At 50.1% G+C, this 23,317-nt stretch overlaps 1 protein-coding gene, 1 long non-coding RNA gene, 1 other non-coding gene and 1 pseudogene across 3 annotated transcripts; 2 read left to right on the plus strand and 2 right to left on the minus strand.

Annotated features, from left to right (window-relative positions):
- Window positions 1–42: 42 nt before the first annotated feature.
- On the plus strand, window positions 43–9,493 carry LOC115489019. The gene is made up of 3 exons (XR_003952891.1): window positions 43–567; window positions 1,784–1,920; window positions 7,209–9,493. It is a non-coding gene; the product is annotated as an uncharacterized LOC115489019 (long non-coding RNA).
- Window positions 1,968–8,716, minus strand: Arl2 (ADP-ribosylation factor-like 2). The gene is made up of 5 exons (NM_019722.3): window positions 8,616–8,716; window positions 5,309–5,419; window positions 5,057–5,219; window positions 3,558–3,638; window positions 1,968–2,380 (listed from the first exon to the last, which is right to left on the minus strand). The coding sequence occupies exons 1-5, from the start codon at window positions 8,678–8,680 to the stop codon at window positions 2,246–2,248; spliced, it is 555 nt and encodes a 184-aa protein (NP_062696.2). The 5' UTR covers window positions 8,681–8,716; the 3' UTR covers window positions 1,968–2,245.
- Window positions 2,380–2,442, minus strand: Mir12193 (microRNA mir-12193). The gene has a single exon (NR_162796.1). It is a non-coding gene; the product is annotated as a microRNA mir-12193 (primary transcript).
- Window positions 20,245–21,291, plus strand: Gm5510 (predicted pseudogene 5510; annotated as a pseudogene).

The raw sequence follows: 23,317 nt of genomic DNA on the forward strand, positions 1-23,317 counted from the left end.
TCAGCTGATTCCTATCGACAGCAGGGCCTGACATGATCTTTTGCCAGACAGACAGAAGCCCAGATGAGTCAGGTAGTTCTATCAGTATTAACAAGGGCATAGCAGAGCCATGGGTGTCTCTGGGGCCTGGGTTTTCTTCATGATGAGAATGAGAGCACGCAGGCCTCAGGTAGTGGAGAAAAGGCCAGCTGCTGCTGTCACCTGATAAAGCTGAAGACTTGAGACTTATCTCAACACACATACACACTGCTCAGGGGCTGGGGACAGTCCTTTTTTAAATAGCAAGTCAGAGTAGAAGATGGGTGTTCATTGCCCTTACTGCCATGTACCGTAAACTTACGCCTCTCCTGGGATTTTTGGCAGGAACGGATGAAGTTTCCAGAGATTGCTCTGGCTAAGGACAGTGAACATCATGCTAATCTAAAGGGAGATGTCACAGATCCAAACAGGGATGTTTGCTGGCTTCTGGTTGTATTGTGACCGATTCCTTCTCCATGCTCTGGCTGCCAGCATTCCTGAGTGACTTTCCCCGGACTCTGAGACAACAGTGTGTTCCCAGATGCCTTGGTATGTAATTTAATCAGCACAAAGAAAGCTGGGCTTGGAGTGGTGGTGCAAACCTGTAATCCCAGCACTGGGGAGACAGAGGCAGATAGTAAGTTTTAGGCCAACCTACATTACACACAGGGGAGCTCCATCTAAAAAATGAAAAAAAAATTGAGGAAGATCAGGGGAAAAGGAGAGGGGAGGGGAGTGTCTTGGGAGAGCTGAGCCTGGTGTCATAGTTAGGGTTTTGCTGCTGTGAACAGACACCATGACCAAGGCAACTCTTATAAAGGACATCATTTAACTGGGGCTGGCTTACAGGTTCAGAGGTTCAGCCCAGTATCAAGGTGGGAACATGGCAGCACCCTGACAGGCATGGTGTAGGAGGAGCTGAGAGTTCTACATCTTCATCTGAAGGCAGCTAGGCTGAGGGCATTTAAGCCCATCCCCACAGTGACACATCTACTCCAACAAGGCCACACCTCTTAATAGTGCCATTCCCTGGGCCAAGCATATACAAACCAACACACCTGGACAGGGAAGACCCTTTAAACCCCTCAGCAGTTCCACTCGAGGGTTAGAAAGGACAGTTGGGTTCTAGTGGACTGTTCCTGTCCCAATGCCTGAGGAGCCAGCCAGGCTTTGCTCAGACCTCTGCTGCTCTGGAGGCAGCATGGGTGAGACCCAAGCCCAGTGTGGCATCACATTCCTTTAGGTAACTGCCCTACACCCTGGGGCAGTTTCTGCCCTGGGCATTTCAATTTCAAGCTCGAGCAATGACAGAACAAGGCAGTCTTTACCTGTGTAAACCACAGGGAGCAGGATGCAGGTCCCAGGTGGGTCAAGTTTTCCTGTGGTAGGGATGCGCAGATCTATGGAACAAGGGACAGCCTGGCTAGGCAGCTGAGGGCCTCGAGTGTCATCCCCGGCTGACATAGCCACATCTTCCCACTCTGTACACCCCAGTCTGTTATCAGTCTGTCTGATGTGGCCTCCTACAGCTGTGCAGGTTGCCCATGGGGTGCAAGTTTTCCTGGTTGCACTGGCAAGTTAGGAACTGAATGTAAACTATTCATGAGCCCAGGCTGGTACTGGAAAGTCTTGGGGGTTGTTTGTTCATTTTGTCTTTTGTAATTCATACTGATGAAGGCAGGTGTTCCTCTAGATAATTGGCAACCCCTTCTCAGAAACCTCTCTTTTCCTCCTTGACTCCCTCTTTCAATGCCTCCTCCTATAGGAAGGCTGCTTGGTTACTTGCAGATGGACCCAGCGAGCCCTGCCCTGAGCTTCCATGCTCTGCCCATTCCTTAGCAGGGGAGGACTAAACCAGTTCTTCCTCCGCTCTGCTCTGTCCCCTCTGGACTCAGCTTCCAGGTGAGTGCTAAAGTCAGTGACTCACAAATGGCTCAGCCAGGAACTGGGTGAAGAGTGCTTTATTCTCACTGCTGGACCGAGGCGAGGCGACACCTAGGACCCTGGCAGCAGCAGGTAGTCCCTCCCAGCCCAGCCTTTCCTTTTGGCATGGCAGCTGCAGGCCACTTTGGGAGACAGGGTGACAGCCCTCACCCGGGGGAGCAGCAATGGGCAGTAATAGCAGCAGCAGGTCATGGTGGGGTTGGGAGTGTTAGTCTGGCCAGCTGGTGCTCATCCCTCTGGCTGGTGTCTGATGAGGACAGGGACCTGGGGACACTGAAGAAGCTCAGTCGGCAGTAAAGACACGACTGGAAATGTCATCAAGGAGCCAGTCGATGCCAGGCAGCAGGTCTTCCCCTGTGACAGCACTGCAGCCCTGGATGCGCCAGTGGTGGCTGCGGATGGAGTCCAGCTCCAGGGCCTGGGGACAGAAAGGACCGGTGGAACCAGCAGGCCTCAGCTTGTCCTTTCCAGTCACCCAGTGGGTGGCTCTGAAGCTACATACTCGTGCCACCGTCAGTGACATAAAACCAGCATGGGCTGCTGAGTGTGTGACAGGACCAGGCATTTTGCAGGGACCACAGAAATAATTCCATCTCTTGCAAAGGCATCCTGATCCAGAGGCTCTACAACCTCCCCGATCACACAGCAGGGAAAAAGGTGACAGCGAGACTCTAAATAAAGCCAGGTGTGGAGGGGTGCACCTACAATACAGTAGTACACTGGGGTAGGGGGGCAAGAGGGATCAAACCTGTATTAAACAATCAAAACTCAAGATTCTAAGCCTGCTGGAGTGACAGTTAAGATACACCATGGTTCCCAGACTGGGTCAACATGACACGCAATCCTGGCTTGTTTACCTACTATGTGACATTGGGCAGGCAACCTAACTTGTCTGCTGCACCCTCTGTAAGGTGACAGATCCTCCCTCATGAGATTATTGTACAGTGGTCAAGAATGACACCTGTGAACCCACACAGGGACCATGGCAATGGGAAGACTCCTTGCAGTCTGGCTGGAGAATCCTGTGAAATGACCTAGTTACAGGTCTGCCTTCTCCCAGACTGTGGGGCATTCTATGTTATTAATCATCAAACCCCAGGACCCCCTCCTAGGTCTTGCCACACAGCAGGAGCTAATCATGGCGTTTAATGCCAATTATTAGCCAGGCATATAGGCGCATTCTTGAAATTCCAGGCAGGAGGACTGCTGCTGAGTTTGAGACCAGCCTGGGCTACATGGTGTGTTCTAGGACAGCCTAGGTTATAGAAACTGGGATCAGAAATAAACAATTAAGATGGGTCTGGGGTGTAGCTCAGTTAGCAGTGCTTGCCTGGCATGCACAGCTATGGGAGCAGTCACCAGCACTGCAGACACTGGCCGTGGTGGTGCACACCTGTAATCCCAAGTACTTCAGAGGTGGAGGCAGGAGGACGAGTAAGTAGTTCAAAGCCATCCTCAGCTTCCTAGTAAGTGTGAAACCTGCTAGGGCTACCAAAACCCAGTTTCAAAAAACCAAGAAACAGTAAAATTAAAAAGAATCGAGTCCTAAAGACCCTTCATCTCACTCAGTAGGCCTGCACCAGGGCCTGACTCACCTCCTGAATAGCATTACAGGACAGTGCTCCAGGCAGGTCCTGCTTGTTGGCAAAGATGAGGAGGGTTGCTCCAGCCAGGCGCTAGGGAAAGAGAAGATGGGTTGGGGGTGGGGGAGGTTTAGCATACGGCTTGATCCCTTCTAAACCAGCCACGAGGTTGGTGGTCAGCACACAGGGTCAGGAACAGAGCTCCAGGTTGTTGAGGCCCAGAAGGGTTAGGCAGTGGACGGGGCTATGATGCTATATCACAGTGGCCATCTCTCTCTTCCAAGCCTGTTTTCTCTTCCGTAGTCATCCCCCAGCCCTCTGTAACTCTGGCCGTGTGCAGAAAACATAAGTGTGCTGGAGGCTGCCCTGGGGACTCTGGGATATAACCACCTGCCCCTCCTAGTTCACAGAATCCTTAAATCTTACTTCCAGCCGCATTTACTGCCGCATTGCTGTCTCTCTCTACTTCTTCCCCTTGATGTGTTTGTCTTTGGAACCTCTCCTTGTGCACAGAGAAGTCCAGCTTCTGAGCCTAGGCCTGCTGGGCCCTGACTCAGCAGTGACCTGTCTAGACCTTTTCAATACCGGGGGGTGGGGGAGCCTGAAGTCATACCAGTGGCATGTGTCTCTGTGAGCCTACAGTCCCATGCATTCCTGTGGTTCCCACACAGCCATTAGCAACTCCCTCTTACCCTCTCAAAAGAGCCCTGGCCTTCCACTAACTGAAATGTGGCACCATGATCCAAGTTCTGGGACAGACAGAGCACATTAATGGAGAAATAGCAGCATCCAAATAAAACTAGCAGCTTAAGAAAATTCCTGAGCATGGCTCAATGGTGCTCAACTATAATCCTAGCACTCAGGAGCCTAAGGCAGGAAGAGAGAGAGTTTGGAGCCAGCCTGGACTACATAGGGAAACCTGATCTCAAACACCCACCCTCACCCTGCTGCCAAACAAACCCAAAACAACAAACAAAACAACAAACAGAAGCCCTGCCCAGATAAATAAGAAGCCAATAATGAAGGAGTGCGGTGGTATACACCTGGAATGATGTGTGGCACACACATCATTTGGCAAGTAGAGGCAGGTGGATCAGGAGTTCAGGGACAGTGTCAGCCAGTTGAGGCCAGCCTGAGATACAGAGTAAAACTGTTGTCAACAAGACAAGTCTTTTGGTCCAGACAAGAAATGGCAAGATTAGCCTAATTATTACTTTAGGAATGTGGAAGTTAAGGCTCAGAGCGGTCATGTGTCTTCCTGAACCCACACAACAAGGTTCGGTTCCTGTGCAAGCTTCACTGCCTCCCTGAGCTTGGCCCTAGCCTTGCGGCAGCCCTGCAACAATGAGACCGAGACTCAGTGGCGAATCAGTAAAGGCAGAGATGTGCATCCAAGTCTCAGCCTGGGGCCCAGTGAGAGAACGGACCCACTCCCTCCCCAAGTGCCCCAGTAAATCCTGGCACTTGTGGCGGGTGTCTGGCCTAGCTGCAGGTGGAAGCCTGGGGCACACCTCCTCCACCAGTAGGCTCTGCAGCTCTCGCTGACAGTCCTGCATGCGCTGGCGGTCGGCGCTGTCCACCACCCAGATGAGGCCATCCGTGCTCTCAAAGTAGTTCCTCCAGTAGGAGCGCAGAGACTTCTGGCCACCTACATCCCAGATGTTCAGCTTGAATCTGGGAAGGAAGGGGCGATGAAGGTCAGGCTGCTCCTGCCCTCCCAGCCTCCTCCCAGCCCCACAATGGCCCTCGGTGACCCTACTCACCCGCGGTGCTCCAGGGTCTTGATGTTGAAGCCCAGTGTCGGGGAGATGGTGTCCACGTCTTCTCCATTGAACTTCTTGAGGATGGTTGTTTTGCCAGCGTTGTCCAAGCCACTGGGGCACAAAGGCTAAGGAGAGGTCTCTGAGTTCTGTTGGAGGACATGTCATCACACTACCACCCTCCTAGGGACTAGTACTTTCCTACTGTATGTAGAAGCAAGTTGAGCACGTGCCTGACCCATAACTGGCTTGAGATAAATGTAGAAGTATGAAAATGGAATTCTATCATGTTGACCAACTCAAAATAACTTAATTTACGCATCAAATATTGAGTGCCTATTAAGTGCCAGGCCCCCTCTGATGTTGGGGGACAAACTCATCACCCTTATGAAGCTTAAACACTAGCAAAAGTCTAAGTAATGGGGCTGGAGAGATGGCTCAGCAGTAAAGAGCACATGTTGCTCTTATAGAAGACCTGGGTTCAGTTCCCAGCATCCACCTGGTGGTTCACAACCAAATGCTGACCTCTGTGGGCACCAGCCACTCACCCCAGTGTACAGACAAAGTTCTCACATCCATAAATAAGTGTTAAAAAATTAAAGACTAGGGCTGGTGAGATGGCTCAGTGGGTAAGAGCACCCGACTGCTCTTCCGAAGGTCCGGAGTTCAAATCCCAGCAACCACATGGTGGCTCACAACCATCCGTAAGGAGATCTGACGCCCTCTTCTGGAGTGTCTGAAGACAGCTACAGTGTACTTACATATAATAAATAAATAAATCTTTAAAAAAAAAAAATTAAAGACTAAATAAAGCAGAAGAGAAGGTTGGGTACTTGGAACCAGTGAAGGACATTCCTGGAAGGAATGGCTTTCAACTTAAGATACCAGACAAGGCTCTGTGGGGTCTTGAGGCCCAAAACAGATGGGCCCAGCCTTCTGAAGGACCAAGTAAAGGGCAAGTATCTAGAGGTGGCAACCACCTTCATCTGTCTCTGGAATGATCCACAGCCTCCGTTGCAGAGAACAAGCCAATAGGTGAGCTCAACCGCAGGTGAGACTGTGGGGCAGCCAAAGCCTGAGCGGAGGGGAGAAGGGACAGGCTCTACATTTAGGACCTCTTCCTACTCACTTGACTCTGGCTCTGTGACTCCCACCTTTGAGAGGCACGGGTGAATACCTTCCACCTTCTGCAGCCCAACTCTCACCTTGGAAAGCCAGCAGATTGTCTTGTCAATCCAACAACATCCACTCTTCCATCCCTTCTCCTCTCATCACCAAACTCTCGCCTCACGCCTCGAGTGCTGCGCACTACTGCAGCAGAACCTGTCTCCACCCACTCCCCCACCATCTGCTGAGTCGGCCACAGCTTCCTCTGGGGTGCATCCTGGGAACAGGTGTTATACTCCATTGTACCAACTTCCATCTTTTGGCTTGTATTGTTTTTGTTTGTTTGTTTGTTTTCTTTTGTTTTGTTTTTTTTGTCTGGAACTCTATGTAACGCAAACTGGCCTCAAACTTGTCAAAGTTCTCCAGCCTCTGCCTCTTGAGTGCCAGAACTACAGGCATGTAACACCATGTTGGACTTTTCCTGCATTTTGGTTTTTTTTTTTTTTGAGACAAGGTCTATGTAGCCTTGGCCGGCCTGGAACTTGCTCTGTAGACCGGGTTGGACTCAAGCCCGTAGATTCACCTGCCTTTACCTTCTGAACGCTGGCATTCGAGGTGTTCGATACCATGCTCATTTTTTGTTTGCTTAGAATATTTTGAGTTTTTGCCTACACGAGGACCTCAGGACTGAAGTTACACAAGGCTGTGAAGCACCAAGTGGGTACTGGGCACTGAACCCCTGTTCCCTGGTTCTTCACCACTGCACCAGTTTTACTTAGCCTCTTGCTTTCTACAGGTCTACTGTTAGCAGACTGGCTCCTGATGCTTCCTGAAGCCTCACTTTGCCAGGTAGGTCTCCGAAGACCCCCTTACTGCTCTCCACTGGCCGGGTGGCCCAGCTTCTGCTCTGCTCCGGGCGCTGCTGCTCTTTCCTTGGCCCTCTCCCAGACCCCATCCTGTTACCCTCATCTGACTTCACACAAGCGTCTACACCTGGGTCTCAGCACTCCCCAGCTGGGCCATCCCATGATCGTTTCTAGGCTGATGGCTGCTACCTACCTGCCCAACAGTCAGGGTTGGTGTCTTCCCAGGGACATGCGTCTCTCATCTCAGCAAGTGGCTCCTTGTCCTTCTGAACACTCTGGCCAGAGACCAGTTCATGCTTGGCTACATCTCCCTCATTGTCTTCTCCCATTCAGCAGCAAGTCATAATACTCTCCTACTACCACCATGGTCTAAGCCACCATCCTGTGCTCCCTTCATAGTCCAGCTGCCTAAATGGCCCCAGCCCATGGGCTCTCCCTCTCTCCAGCTCTTTCCTTCTCAACCTTTCTTGAACATGCCTGTCTTATCCTCCTCCAGGGCCTTCGCACTTGCAGGTCCTCTGCTTACGTTTTCCCAGCTCTCTCTACCTCCTTGTGGACTCTATTCTTCTCATCCTACACTACATATCTTACTTGCTTTATCAATTTTTTCTCCCCTTTCATCACAGAATATCTGAAATGAAGCCTTTTTCGCTTCCCTGTTTTACCGAATTCCCTAACATAGGTGCTTGGAGGTCATCTAATGAGTGTCTTTCTCAGAATTGTCTAAAACACGCACGAGTGGTAAAGTTCTACGTGCACATTAAATTTCCTTTTCTCCCTCTGCTACTTTGTGGATCGCAGATGCCTAGGTGGCCCGGCACAGTGCAAGACGGGTGATGCAGGTGCCAGTTAATGCGGTGAAAGGTCGCTGGTGGCCTTAAGTGACAGCGGGACCTGTGGCCAACCGAGTCCACGCCTACTCGCAGGAGCCTAGGCGGTCCTCGAGACCCTGGGATTCCGACCCTAAGGGAAGCGCCAAGGCCTACACCCGTAGATGAAGGGGAGGGGGTCAGCGCCAGGGAGGAGCAGGGCCCACGCTCGGGCCAGCCCGAGGCAGCGTGACGTCCGAGTCACCACCACTGCGTCGCGCCTCGCAGTGATACTGGAGTCCCAAGTCTAGGCCGGGCCTTGAGACCACCGGGCTGCCTTCTGCACGCCAACCCCCACCCCGCAGAGTGGTACGGCCCTCCCCGGCCCCGCGCCGAGCAGTGGTAGCGCCGCGTGCGTGACGCACCACCGGCAATAGGTACCCACGGCGGCCGCGCCCCCCCACGCCCGGCTCCGCCCACCCGGCGGGCCCCGCTACCCTCGCGACCGCTCTAGCGCTCGGAGGATACAGCATGAGCAGCCGCAGCTCTCGCTCTTTCTGCTTCATCTTCTTCAGAATGGTCAGAAGCCCCATGATCCCGTAGCCCCCTCCCGGCCGCCGTTTCTTCTAGTCCCGGGACCCCGCTCCCGTCTCCTATTGGCCAGCCTGGCGCTTGTGGCCGCCCTCGTTGTCACGTGACCACAGGAGTGCAGGGCGTCGCCCCCTAGAGGCGCTGCGGCGACTTTGAAGCCTGCTGCGTTAACCCTTGTCGGGAAGGCAGAGGGTTGGTGGGGACAAGGGAGAAGTCCCTAAGCCTTCCGACTCCGAGGCCTCGGTCGGATGCCAGACAGAGGCTGACTTTCTCGAGCAGTATCTCGTCTGGGTAGGGAGTAGCCGCGAAGAGATTCTGAGCTAGGAGTCGGAATCTGGTTCCACAAAGAGCTGACGAATCATCCGGGGACTGTAATACGGTTCCCACCAGTGCATCTTGTGACTTCCATTCATTTACCAGTGACGGAAAACCGTTGGTCCTGGTCCGGGACTCTGTCGGAAATGGCTCTGTGCGTTCACTTGAGGATGATGACTCCCCCTAGGGGCCATTTCTAAATGTGCGGACAGTATGGCCTCCTTGGGTTGTTTAGAGTTCCAAGCTCCCCGCAATGCAGGGACCAGACCCGCACAAAGGATTGAGTGCTATCTAGGACCCTATCAGGTTGAGACGCTCTATCCCAACTGTTAGGATAAAACTGGCAGGGCAGAGCCTGTCTCAAAAAACAACGATAAAAAACCTGAAGCCCACCTGGTGCTTAGCCTCATGGCTGCTGGCATGTACTAGCTGTACAATCAGATTATCTTCAGTAAATGACTTTGACAAGAGTTCTTTAAAAAAAATTTTTTTTTCTTTGCTGGTTGTGTTGGCACATATCTTTAATTCCAATGCCTGGGTGGCATAGACAAGTGGATCTCTGTGAGTTTGAGGGCAGCCTGGTCTGTATATATATTGAGGACAGAAAGGGCTACACATCTGAGACCCTGTCTCAAAACAATCATCATTGTTGTGTGTAAACTCTGTATGTGTGTGTGTGTGTGTGTGTGTGTGCGCGCGCGCGTGTCTGCACATACCACTGGAGATCAGAGGACAACTTTGTGGAGCTGATTCTCACACTTTTTTTTTAAGATTAATTTATATGTAAGTACACTGTAGCTGTCTTCAGACCCCTTAGAAGAGGGCATCAGATCTCATTATAGGTTGTTGTGAGCCACCGGTGTGGTTGCTGAGATTTGAACTCAGGTTAAGAGCAGTCAGTGCTCTTAACCGCTGAGCCATCTCTCCAGCCCCGATTGTCGCACTTTTATGTGGGTTCCAGGCAGGGAATTTAGCATCAGACTTTCTCAGCAAGTTTTTTTTTTTTTTTTTTTTTTTTTTTTTTTTTTTTTTTAATTGGTGAGATTTCTCACTGGCCCAAAGAGTTAGTTTCTCTTTTTTTGTTTTTTGTTTGTTTTTGCTTTTTCCGAGACAGGGGTTTTCTCTGTGTAGGTTTTTCTCTCTTTCTTTCTGGCTGTCCTGGAACTCACTCTGTAGACCAGGCTGGCCTCGAACTCAGAAACCCGCCTGCCTCTGCGTCCCAAGTGCTGGGATTAAAGGCATGCGCCACCACTACCGGGCAGAGCTAGGGTTCTATTTAATTGTAACCATATATGTGTTCTTGAATGTGTGCACATATGCGTGTTTGTGCATGCATGGGTGCATGTGTGCGTGTGTGGGTTCCTCCACAAGGAAAATTGTACTGAGACTTTTTGTTTTTTTTAAAAAAACATAGAAGTCTTATGGGAATATGGTTTTGTTTTACTCCCAGGTGTGGGGAATGGGGCTGCTTCACAGCAGGTGATTGTGATTTGTCTCAGGCTCTAGCAGGGCGTGGTTTTGCCAGCTGTAAATAGTTTCTGCATGTATGTGATGCTTGGAATTCTGGATACTTTTCAGAGGTGTATAAACTGCCCAAAAGTGGGTTGTTAGTTGTTATTGGCAGGTTGCTATAGTCGTACACAAAGAGACAACAACAATAACAACAATAAATTAGATATTGTGATGTCAAAGATCAAACTTGCCCCCAAGGAACTCAACATACCTAATCAGCAGGAAATAATCTATAACATTGCCTTCTTTCCTACCTCTGATTTTAATTTGGGATTTCTTTCTCTCTCCTTCCTTCCTTCCTATCCCATTTTATCTTTTACCTAGTGTTAGGGGATTGAAAAGGTGGAAAAAGAAGGGTGGAAGAAAAAACCCACAAAGTAGCCAAAGTCTGGCTACAGAAATAAATAAATAGGGGCCTAGAGAGATGGCTCAATGGCTAAGAGCACTGACTGCTCTTCCAGAGGTCCTGAGTTCAATTCACAGCAACCACATGGTGGCTCACAACCATCTGTAATGGGATTCAATGCCCTCTTCTTTTTATTTTTTTTAAAGATTTATTTATTATATCTAAGTACACTGATGGTTGTGAGCCACCATGTGGTTGCTGGGATTTGAACTCATGACCTTTAGAAGAGCAGTCAGTGCTCTTACCTGCTGAGCCATCTCTCCAGCCCCCCTGGTGCTCTCTTCTGGTGTGTCTGAAGACAGCTACAGTGTACTCACATAAATAAAAATGATACATCTTTAAAATAAAAAAATGTGTTGATTTTTTTTTTAAATGTGTTCTTTTGAGTGCTGGGACTTAAGGTGTGTGCCACCACTGCCTAGCTAAATGTAATAGTCTGGTGTAGCTGTGGTGGTTTGAATATGCTTAGCTCAGGCACTGACACTATTAGGAAATGTGACCTTGTTAGAGGAAGAGTGTCATTGTCGGGGTGGACTTTGAGCTCCTCCTCCTAGATGCCTGAAAGTCAGTCCTCTCTTTGTCACCTTTGGAACAAGATGTAGAACTCTCAGCTCCTCCAGTACCATGCCTGCCTGGATGCTGCCATGCTTCTCGCCATGATGATAATGGACAGAACCTCAGAACTTGTAAGTCAGTTGTCCTTTATATGAGTTGTCTTGATCATGGTGTCTCATCACAGCAAAGGAAACCCTAAGTCAGCAGGTCTTCACTCTCTGAGTGGCTGAGGATGGACCTTGAGCCTGGGTCCTGAATCCTCCTCCACGGTGCTGGGATTGGAGGCATCCTTTACCACATTCCAGTTGGCTATAAGAATTTCAAAACACAAAACAAATCAATTTAACCAAATCTCCACAGTTGTGAGAGCTGCCTTCTTCCAGAGGAGGACTCCTTAAGTAGGCTGTGACATACGGCTGAGTTCCTAAGGCCCTGTGCAGAGGGTTCGGTTGACCCAAGGAAGGAAACAACTGAGCTTGGCTTTCGCTGGATCCCATGGCTGGTGCCTGCTAAGGCTAGAAGGTGGCTTGATCCGGGACTGTAGGGCTAGCAGGGAGACAGAGACTCCTCCCAAAACTATAAATGAGTAAAGCAAGTGTCCCCTTCCAAAGAGCCGCTCCTCTCCCGTCACCTTCGAAGGCAGTAGTGAACATAACCAACTTTTTTTTCTGGAACAGAAATGAAAACTACTAGGACCCAGGGACCCTTTCTTAAGTGAAAATTGCTAATCGTTAAGCATTAGAAGTCCATTGAAATATTTGTACCCGTTTTTTATATCTAAACATTTCAAAGGTGACTTTAGATACATTTTCTATTTCATTCTTCTTAGCACTGTAATGCTGTCTACAGCATTACATACCACCTTGAACGTCTGATCTCTTCTGGACTTGGAAGCTAAGCAGGGTCAGGTCTGCTTAGTCCTTGGATGGGAGAACTCGGAGGACAGGTTTGCACAGTGCTGGAGTTCATAGACTAAAGCCTCTGCTCAGCCACCAGCACCTAAGTCTAAGTACTAAGTACTAAGTACTAAGTAAGGAATGAAGAGAAAGGAAGGAGAGCCTGATCTTCTCTCGGGTAAGACGTGATGCTAGTCTTCCTTTCTGTGTCACATGCCCATAACAGAGGCACCGACCATCACATGGTGGCAGCATACTCAAATAAAGGTTTTGTCCTGTTAAATAGCAAAAGAAGGTAGAATGTGCAGCCTGACTATTGAGACGGTCACTATGTATAGACCAGTCCTGGCCTGGCCTGCTTGAAGACTCTCACCCTTCATCTCCCAAGTCTCCAGGGTCCGAGGGTGAACCCTGCCCCCAGGGTTTGTTCCTGACTGTTGAGTGGGTGTGTGCACCATGCAGGACTCTGTCGAGGCCTCAGAAGACGTGTCAGAGCACTCAAGCATCTTCACTCCAGCCTCAGCCCAGCTGCCTCTCGTCTCATCCGACTTGCAGGTGATGTGAGGAGTGACTGATTACTGGCCCTCAGCAGGGCACTGGCAGGCGTGTGCCAGCCTCAGGCCTTACCAGAGCCTGAGAAGTTAGGAAATACTTGAAACTCTGCATTGCTGGCAGCCATCTCTGCACCTACTGCATCTGTTGCCATAGTTCTCTTAAGAACAAGACTGTAAACTGGGCAGTGGTGGCGCACGCACGCCTTTAATCCCAGCACTTGGAAGGCAGAGGCAGGAGGATTTCTGAGTTTGAGGCCAGCTTGGTCTACAGAGTGAGCTCCAGGACAGCCAGGGCTACACAGAGAAACCCTGTCTCGAAAAAAAAAAAAAAAAAAGAACAAGACTCTAGAGGGACAGTATTATCTCCCAAATCTGTAATCCTAGCACTCAGGAGGCAGAGGCAGGAGAATTGACACTACTTTGAGGTCAGCTTGAGCTAGTGAGTTCCAGCCCAGCTTGGGCTCAGGAGTGAGACCCTGTTTCAGAACAAAGCATGCTGGGCATGGATGGTAATCTGTACCTTTGGTATAGCACTTGAGAGGCAGAGCCAGGCAGGTCTCTGTGAGTTCTGGGGCAGTCTGGTGTACATAGGGAGTTCTAGAACAGCCAGGGCTATATAGACCCTGTCTTAGAAAAGAAGAACACAAATTCAAAACCCAACCACAGAAGAAACAAATAACAACAGCACCTCCCCCAGAAAAATCGATCACAGAGTCTCAGTTGCTTATAATTCCCAAGGACTGGCTGGTGACAGAGTGGTGAACAGCTGTGAGTATCCAGGCGTCCCTCCTTGCTGGATCTGACTCAAAGCTGAAAGGCAGAGGCAGCTTTGGTCTCCACCCACTTGGCCACTGTTTACCTGGAGAGCTGAGGCAGCTCCTGCTGGCTGCTCTCTCTGCTCCTGTTTCTTCCGGACAGGACCTTGTATGTAGCCTAGGCTGTCTTTGAACTTATGGCCACCCCATCCTCTTGCTTCAGCCTCCTTTGTGCCAGGATTCCAGGTCTGCCCACCGTGGCTGGCTCTACAGGGTCCTTTTGCCCTTCTCAGTTTGTGTCTCCAGAGCTTCCCTGTGTGTCTCTTAGAGCTTGTGTGTTTGGCCCCTTAGATCTCATCTACTGCTCCCTGCACAGTGATCCCACCTGGGCCTAGAGGTCAAGGCCTCCTCTGCCAGCCACCCAGCACCTCTCCTTTCTCCTTTCTTTCTTTGCTCAAATGTCCAGTGTCTTAAAATAAATGTTTTTGTGCAGACATTGGTTGGGACTTTAGCTCAGTGATCTAGTGCTTGCCTGGCATGCATAAGGCCTAGGGGTAAGTCTCCTTCACCACAGCCACCCAGTATCTTAATTATAATAGGTGGGAATGGTGGCATAAACCTGAAATTCTAGTAGTTGGGAAATTCAGTCAGGAGAACCAAGAGTTCAAGGTCTAGGCTGCAGGAGACCCAGTCTTATCCAAAACAGTAACACCACCACCCTGAAACACACCATGCCTCCATTACAGTTTTTCTTTTTAAATTGGTTGTGGTGGCACACGCCTGTAATCCCAGCACTGGAGAGGAAGAGGCAGGTGGATCTCCATCCTATTTGGAGGACCTGTTTGTTATAAGTGAGGGTTTGAACCTTGAATCTCCATATCTAAGAGTTACCCTGGACAGAAGTAAACAAGAGGGAAAGGAGAAACAGTCTATGTCCACTCCAGTGGAGTCCAGCACAGCTGCCGGAGTGAAGCCTCAGCCTTCTGTGACTGGGGACAAGATGGTTCACTTTGGCGTCCTCTGAAACTTAAGGGAGCAGAGTCCTGTTGGGGTTGATGTGTAGGGAGGGGAATTGTCTTGAGGTGGGGGTGGGTGAATCCAGTGAGGGAGGCCCTCAAGCCTAGCAGCTGTGGGGTCACAAGAATTACCTTGAAGGTGACCTGCCATTTAGGGGGAAGTGGTGAGGGGTGATGGTCCAGGGAGAAGAACCTGATCTCCAAGGTTGACTGGGGACAGATGGGACTTGGCACGTGGCTGGGATGGAGATGACAGGATAGTGTCGTGAGTAGGTGATTGGGCAGAAGCAAGGGTTTGGGTAAAAGACTGTTGTCTGTAAGAACTCAAACGGTGAGATGGAGAGATGTTGCTTTGGGAGAGCCTGTAGCCTAAAACAGGCCAGGGGCAGGAACTTCATCTAATTGCGGTGAAGTTCTTGTGCCAGTTTGACAAGGGTGGTTTTTTTTTTCTTTTTCCCCTTCCCTTTCTCCATCTTGCTCCACCCTTGCTCGCTCCAGTCCATGGTTGTTTATTATTATTATTATTATTATTATTATCATTATTATTATGTTCTTGTCACAGATGGTTGTGAGCCACCATGTGGTTTCTGGAATTGGAACTCATGACCTCCAGAAGAGCAGTCAGTGCTCTTAACCGCTGAGCCATCTCTCCAGCACGGACAGGGTGGTTTTTAACGAGCTGTTAATTTGTCCTATCTTTCCCGAGGACTGGGGTTTGTATGGGATATGAAAATGCCAAGGGATGTTGAGGGCTTTTGATAGGGTTTGGGAAATATGGGAGGTGAATTCAGTACCATTGTTTGACTAGAGGGAGGTGAGGATTCCAAAAAACGAGGAATGAGCTCCTGTAGGCGATCAGAGACTGTCTGAGTCCTTTTGTTGGTCCTGGGCAATGCCTCCACCCATCCTGAGAAAGTGTCTATCAAGATCAGAAGATACCTAATGCGTTTGACTGTGGATAAAGTCAAGTTGCCAGTCAGTCTTGGGAGAGAGCCTCTGGCCTGGTGGATAGGAAAAGGGGAGTTGTGATATCTAGAGTTGGGGGGGAGGTCTGACATCTGACAGATTTTTACAAGAGGCAGAAATAGCACTTAAGAAATGCAAATCCGGGGGCTGGCGAGATGGCTCAGTGGTTAAGAGCTCCGACTACTCTTCCAAAGGTCCCGAGTTCAAATCCCAGCAACCATGTGGTGGCTCACAACCATCCGTAACAAAATCTGATGCCCTCTTCTGAAGTATCTGAGGACAGCTACAGTGTACTTATATATAATAAATAAATAAACAAATCTTTAAAAAAAAAAAGAAATGCAAATCCTCAGGGCTGGGCTGCAGGCTGGCCTTAACAAAGTGAGACAAGTCCTGGCCTTTAGGATAAAAGAGCTGGTGTAGATAGGACAGAATTTGTTGAGTATCAGGGGTGACAGTGGGGATATGGGTTGTAGTGTGAGAATGTCCTGTGGTGGGTGAGACAGGGCTCCAGTGGCCACAGCTCTAGCAGCCTCATTGACTAGATTATTTCCCTAAGGTATGACAGAATTGTCAGTCTTGGGACTGGCAGTGGGACAGTTTCAATCGGCATGGGGAGGTGGGAGACTTAGAATGACCATAGTTTGGTCTGTGTTGGTTATCAATCCTCGGTTTGTTGTAAGTAACCTGTGCTCTTTCCAGATGGCAGCGTGGGACAAGAGGATATGAAAAGCATATTTGGAGTCTGTGTAGATGTGTAGGATTGTGCTTGTGCCAATTGGAGGGCACGGGTGAGAGCTATTAGTTCATTCTGCTGAACTAGTGGTGTGGGAAGGAGGACCTGAGCCTCAACCACCTCAGTATCTGGTGCTATGGCATAGCCAGCTTTTCAGGCTTCCTCATGCACAAGGGCACCAGGTATAGATGACCAGAGGCAATGTGCCCTCCTGTATGTGTGAGGAACAGAACAGTAGTTTCTCTGAGGTTTCAATGCAACAGTGAGATGGTGAGTTGACCCCATCTGTGGGTCAGTCAATGGGGTTTGTGAGAGAGAGAGAGAGAGAGAGAGAGAGAGAGAGAGAGAGAGAGAGAAAGAGAGAGAGAGAGAGAGAGGGGACTGGGGGGCAAAAGACACAAAGAATGAAGACAGTTTGTCTGCTCAAGGATCAAGGATCAAATCTCATTTATTGAAAGATAACTATGGGTATATGTGCACTTACTGAGGAGTGCAGCTAGAGACACTTAACCACAGATCTAGGATGTGTAGGAGAAAAACAAGATGTTATCAGAGTGTGTTCAGCTATGGTGGGCTTCTTGCAAAAACATCATGCTAGGAAAACAAGTCTCTCGTCAGGGTGGAAAAGTACCAACCTGTAAGTAAATAGCCTGAGATGGCTGCAGAGATGATAGCCGCTTTCTGCTAAGAGACGTCTCCCAAGCCGGGTGGTGGTGGCGCATGCCTTTGATCCCAGCACTCCGGAGGTAGAGGCAGGTGGATTTCTGAGTTCGAGGCCAGCCTGGTCTACAGAGTGAGTTCCAAGACAGCCAGGGCTATACAGAGAAACCCTGTCTCGAAAAAAAACAAAAACAACAACAAAAAAAAGACGTCTCCCAACAGGGAGTGGTCTGTTTGGTCAGGAAGGAGATTTGAGATGTTGAGAGGTGGGCACAATTGGAAAGTAAGTGTGGAGTCACCTTCCAGTGCCACCTGGAGAGAAAGAGCCCTGGAGGGAGGTAGAATTTGTAAGTTACAGCTGGGACAGGTTCTGAGAGAAGATAATGGTAGTGACCCAGAAGTTAGTGTTTTGGGTTCACAAAAGAGAAGCTCAGAAGCTGCTGCAGCAATGGGCAGGGCGCCCTGGCCTGGGTGGTCAGTGGTCAGGTGCACGTCCTTTGACATCTATGCCATGGTGCAAAGGAGGTCCCAATTGGTGGCCTAGAAGCCCGAGGGCATATCCCTCTTTTTCTTTTACAAATAGGGAGAAGGGACAGGTTAGGTCTGGGAGGTGTAAGGCTGGCCTTTTGGAGTTTCTGAAAAGGCTTAGTCATAGGTGTGAGAAGGGGTTCATGTGAGGGGCTAAGGGCTGCTTCATATCGTGGGCAGGCGAAGAGGGAAAAGGAAAGGATCTAAGAGGGTAAGAAGCCAGCTGTTCCTAGGAATGAGAACATCTCTTTGGTAGAGGGGACTGCATTAGGTGTTTTGGGTTTATTTATTTATTTATTTATTTATTTATTTATTTAATTTACATGAGTACACTGTAGCTGTCCTCAGACACACCAGAAAACCACATTAGATTCAATTACAGGTGGTTGTGGTCACCATGTGGTTCCTGGGAATTGGACTTAGGACCTCTGGAAAAAGCAGTCAATGTTCTTAACTGCTGAGCCATCTCTTCAGCCCCACATTAGATGTTTTCTATCTGAGGTAATGACTTTGTGGGTTGGAGTAATTGTTAGTCCCAAGTAGGTGACCTGAGAAGTGGACAACTGGACCTTAGATGTTGAGACTCTATAGCCCCAGCTGGACAAGAAATTTAGAAAAGCAGAGGTGTCACTTTGGCTGATCTGTAGGGATGGACTGCGGCAGAGAATGTCATCTACATACTGTATGATCTACATACTGAATGATCTACATACTGTATGAGTTTGGATTTGGGGAGAGATAGAGTAGATCAGAGACCAGGGCCTGGCCAAATAGGTGTGTGAGCTGTCCCAGAACCCCTGAGGTAGGACAGTACAAGTGAGTTGGGTAGAGAAGTGTGTGTCAGGGTCAGTCAAGGTGAAAGCAAAAATGTTTTGTGACTGGGTTTCAAGGGAGATAGAAAAGAAGGCATTCTTGAGATCCAGGACTGAGAAATGGGAAGTCCTGAGGGGACAGTGGAAAGGAGTGTGTGAGGGCTAGCCATGACAGGGTTGAGGGCGACCACAGCAGAACTGAGGAGTCAGGGATCTTGGACCAGACGGTAGGTCCCATTGGGCTTCTTGACTGCAAGTATAGGGATCTTAAAGGGGGGAAGATGTGGGGCAAAGTAGAAGTGGAGTCCTCCTAAGAGTCTGGTAAAGGAAATGACATGTGAACCAGTATGTGGGAGGAGAAAGGGGGTTGCTGGCAAGCCTGGGGTCAGGCGAATAAGGGAGCAAAGGAAATAGAGGCTTCTCCTTTGGCTAGAGGATCCTTCCTAATAAGGGGATGGGACAGGTTAGCACTACCAGGAAAGAATGAGTGAGGGGTGGGGTCTGGTGAGGTTGATAGGGGGGGACAGCTCCCTGTCAGAGTTGACAGTGGTTGGGCCAAAGGAACCTGGGATCCTTCAGTTGTCCTTGGCCAGGCCTAGGAGATTGGCTGGAGGGCAGTATGGGAGTGATATCCCTGCTCCATGAGGGATATGGGGGCAGTCAAGAGTCCAGTGTCCCTCTTGGTGACACTTTGGACAAGGAGGGGTGCGTGTAGGCAAGGAGGGGTGCGTGTAGGAGTGGGGGCAGGCTCAGGATGATGACTCTCTGAAGTGGAAACTTCTAATTTCTTTGGAAAATCAGCTACATCAAATGATGTTTTGCTGGGGCACACAGGTAAAAGGATGTCTTGCTAAAGCAGACATGTGAAAGAATGTTTTCCTGAAGCAGACACAGGTGAAGGGATGTTTTGCTATAGCAGACATAAGAAGGGACAGGTGATGTTCAGAGGAATAGGAGTCTGACCCCACAGACAGTGAGAGCTCGAGCCTTGGTTTGCCTTGCTTTGCGCCACCTCGCTGTTCTTGGCTAATGACACACATGTATTGGTTCACCTTACATTGCGTTGCTGAGGTCTGCTTGTGGTGATGCCTTAGAGAGAAACTAGCCAAAGAACTTCTCCTGAAGTTCCTGTGGCTTCTTGCCACTTCCACAGCTTCAGGCTGATTGGCAAGCCTTGCGGTTTCTTCTGGATTGAACTGCCCTTGCTGGTTCATGTGTGGTGACTGCAAAGAGGACTGGGCTACAGCTGCTGATTCATGTGTGGTGTTTGCTACTGGACTGAACTGCTGGTATCCTGACAAGAGGGGAGGGAGCCCAGGCAGTCACCGAAGTTGGTTGAACGGTGGTGGCCAGCATTTTGGTATTTTTGCCTGCAGGCTTTTTCATCTCTCTCATGGTACACCTGAAAGGCCAGCACTAAGACTTCTCTGCCTGTGGAGTTAAGGGTCCTCTCTCCAAGCACTTATGCTGGGCCCTCATATCAGGGAAGCTCTGAAAAAAGAAATAGGTCATGAGGAGCTATTTACCCTCTGGGTTTTCAGGGTCTAGATTGGTGGACTGTAAGAGGGCCTTTGTGAGGCAGTCTAGGAATGGAAGCAGGTTTTCATGTTTGTCCTGGATGACCTCTTGGAGTGTCTCAAGGTTTAAGGACAACCTTACAGAGACTGGACAAGAGGCAAGTTGTAAACTGATCTCCAGGCAGAATGCCCCCTGAGTATTGTAGTTCCATTGGAGATCCTGGTTGGAACTGCCTCACATTGGTTTGGCGGACTTCATCTGCGTGTGCTCCCACCTGTCCCCAGACTCCCCTGTGCTCCTTGGGAAGTTGATTGTTAGAATCCTATATAAATGTCATGGAGGCTGTCCCTCCTCGGCGCCGCCTGAGAGCCCGGCCTGACCCCACCATGGGGTGCTGCTATAGCAGCGAAAATGAGGACTTGGACCAGGATCGGGAGGAGAGGAAGCTGCTGCTGGACCCCAGTAGCACCCCTACCAAAGCCCTCAATGGAGCCGAGCCCAACTACCATAGCCTACCTTCAGCTCGCACAGATGAGCAGGCCCTGCTTTCCTCCATCCTTGTCAAGACAGCTAGCAACATCATTGATGTGTCTGCCGTAGACTCCCAGGGCATGGAACAGCATGAGTACATGGACCGGGCAAGGCAGTACAGTGCCCGCTTGGCTGTGCTTAGCAGCAGTCTGACCCATTGGAAGAAGCTGCCACCGCTGCCATCTCTCACCAGCCAGCCCCACCAAGTGCTGGCCAGCGAGCCTATCCCCTTCTCTGACTTGCAGCAGGTCTCCAGGATAGCTGCGTATGCCTATAGTGCACTTTCTCAGATCCGCGTGGATGTGAAAGAAGAGCTGGTTGTACAGTTTGGGATCCCATGAAGAGAGGGGCCCTAGGACAGCTTTTCCCTCGTCTTCACCCCGTCTCCACCCCACCTCTTCTGGCCCCCAGCCTCACTGCGGCTCCCTATAGTACCTAACCTGCTACTAATCACGGAGAAGAATGTGGAGGGAAAGAATAAGGCTGGAGGCCGGAGCAAGTGAGGACTAAGCAAGGGAAGGGAGGACCGATCGCCATCGGCCTTCATGCTCTGGTTAGGGTGAGGTTGGGGCCAAGAGGACAGGGCCTGGCAGATCTTCAGTCATTGGGAAGATGGAGATGTAGGGGTGACACCGGGAGACCTAGGAGATCCCTTCCTGCCCTTTCTCTTGGCCTCCGATTCACTCCTGTCCCCGTCCCTGGCTTGGTGCTCACAGGCACCTCACTGGGGATTATGACCAGGGTCTGGACGAACTTGAGTCTGAATTGAGTTTGTATTTCTAGCACCCTGGGTTTTTACATGTTTGCTCTTTTTGTTTTTGTTTGTCACCCCTCGATAAAGAAAGTATATTCAAAAAAATAATAAATGTCATGGAAGGCGAGACTATAGGATTGGGTAGCCTATTGGAATTCTTTAATGAAAGTAGAGGAGTTAGAGGTATAGGATCCCAGATGTTTTCCTATTTGAGAGAATTCACTTACTGGAATGGGGAACATGTGCCTTGACCAGACCATTCACCCCAGCGACCTCCCGAAAAAGGAGAATTGAGGCTGGGTAAAGCTGGGTGGGGAGAGATGGAGATGTCCCACTACAGAGTGGGAGAGAGCAGTGTGGGGTGAGGGGGAGCTGAAAAAGGCTGGTGAGGTGAAGGCGGGTGCCAGAGTGAGACAGTCAGAATGGCCAGTTGTTGGAGACAGAGAAGAGGAGGCTGAAAAAGCCAGAGGAGGAGAGGGAGCTGTGGGTTAAAGCCAGTTAAGAAGAAGGGCTTCATTAGCAGGATCAAGAGGAGTGGAGGTTTCCCTGGTTGGGACGTCATAGCTCGGTGTTGAGTTGAGGAGCAGGAAGAACAGAGAGAAGGCTTGGAACAACGATAAGAGAAAGCTTGGACAGAGTAGCTGGCAGTGGTTACAGAGGCCCTGTATAATACCGGGATCTAAGGTACTATTGATGGCCATTTGGATTGGTTATCTAGGGGATACTGAAGCCAAGTTCAGCTGCAAAGGCATATACATTTAGAAGCCTTTAAGTCAGGCACGAGGTGTAGTGGTCTAAGGTTCTCCAAAAGACATCCCAGGGTGGAGCTTAGAGCTTGGTCAAAGATGCAGCTCCCGCCCGACAGTGGTGGCACACGCCTTTAATCCCAGCACTTGGGAGGCAGAGACAGGCAGATTTCTGAGTTCGAGGCCAGCCTGGTCTACAGAGCGAGTTCCAGGACAGCCAGCGCTACATAGAGGAACCCTGTCTCGAAAAACAAAACAAAACAAAACACAACAAAACAAAACATGCAGCTCTCACGGGTGAGGAGAGGAGTCACAGGCCCAAGATGTCCCAAGGACACAGGGAGGACTGAAATAAGAAGGCACAAGCTACCAGGTGTGTGGTCACAGTGCTGGGCAGGGGCTGGGGCTAAAAGCCTGAACAACAGATACAGCACACAGCTCTCTCTCGCGAGCGCGCGCACACACACACACACACACACACACACACACACACACACACACACACACACGGCGGGGGGACTGGGCTGGAAAAACGAAGCCTTACCCAAAGCAAAAGGTCAAAAGGTCAGGGGTGGGGGTGGACTAAGAGGGTCAACTGTAGCCTTAAAAAGCATGGTTGGGTGTACCTCCTTTTCCAGAGGGGTGCTAGACACTCAACAGTCACTCCCTCGGATACAGCGGAGTGTTTATAATGATTGGGAGAGGAGGGATCTACCAATGTCCAGCGTTGCATGGAGTGCCCAGCTGTCAGTTAGCTGAGAGGTGAGCCTGCTGCAGGTGGACTGGGAACAGGGTCCTCCCGTGTGGTTTCAGCCCACGGACGGGAGCACAAGCACCAGCAGAGCCTTCCGAGTCACTCGGCACCAATGTTATGATCAAAGTGACAGACACCTTTATGTCATACCATGCAACAGATCTCATGTGGGAGGCTTAATGGGGGGGGGTGGTATACAGAGGCTGCCTCTGGGCGATGGTGGAGGAAACAGAGAGTGGGAGAGGAGGGCCTGGCCTTTTATGAGGAGATATGGCACATGTGCACGAGGATGATATGTGACTCACGGTGACAGTAGGATATCTTGGCAGGTATTGAGGACTCATCCTGCTGTCACTGGGTCCCTGGAGCGGGTGGTGGAGATGCCTGATTCCCAATACATTAACTGCTGAGGCATGGCTCCAGCCACGACTGTTTTGTTTTCTAAGACAGTGTTTCATGTTGCCCAGCTGGCCTCAACCTCCTTTGTAGCCAAGGATGAGCTTGGATTATTCTTAAATAGATGTTTCCAGTTGCTTTGGACAGGACCTGCCATGTACTAGATGCTCAAAGAGGCTCTGCTGTGTACCAAGCATAGAGACCGTGGGTTTGTGTGCTCCTGATGAGG

This window comes from Mus musculus, chromosome 19 (genome assembly GCF_000001635.26).
Source record: "Mus musculus strain C57BL/6J chromosome 19, GRCm38.p6 C57BL/6J".
Taxonomy (NCBI): Eukaryota; Metazoa; Chordata; class Mammalia; order Rodentia; family Muridae; genus Mus; species Mus musculus.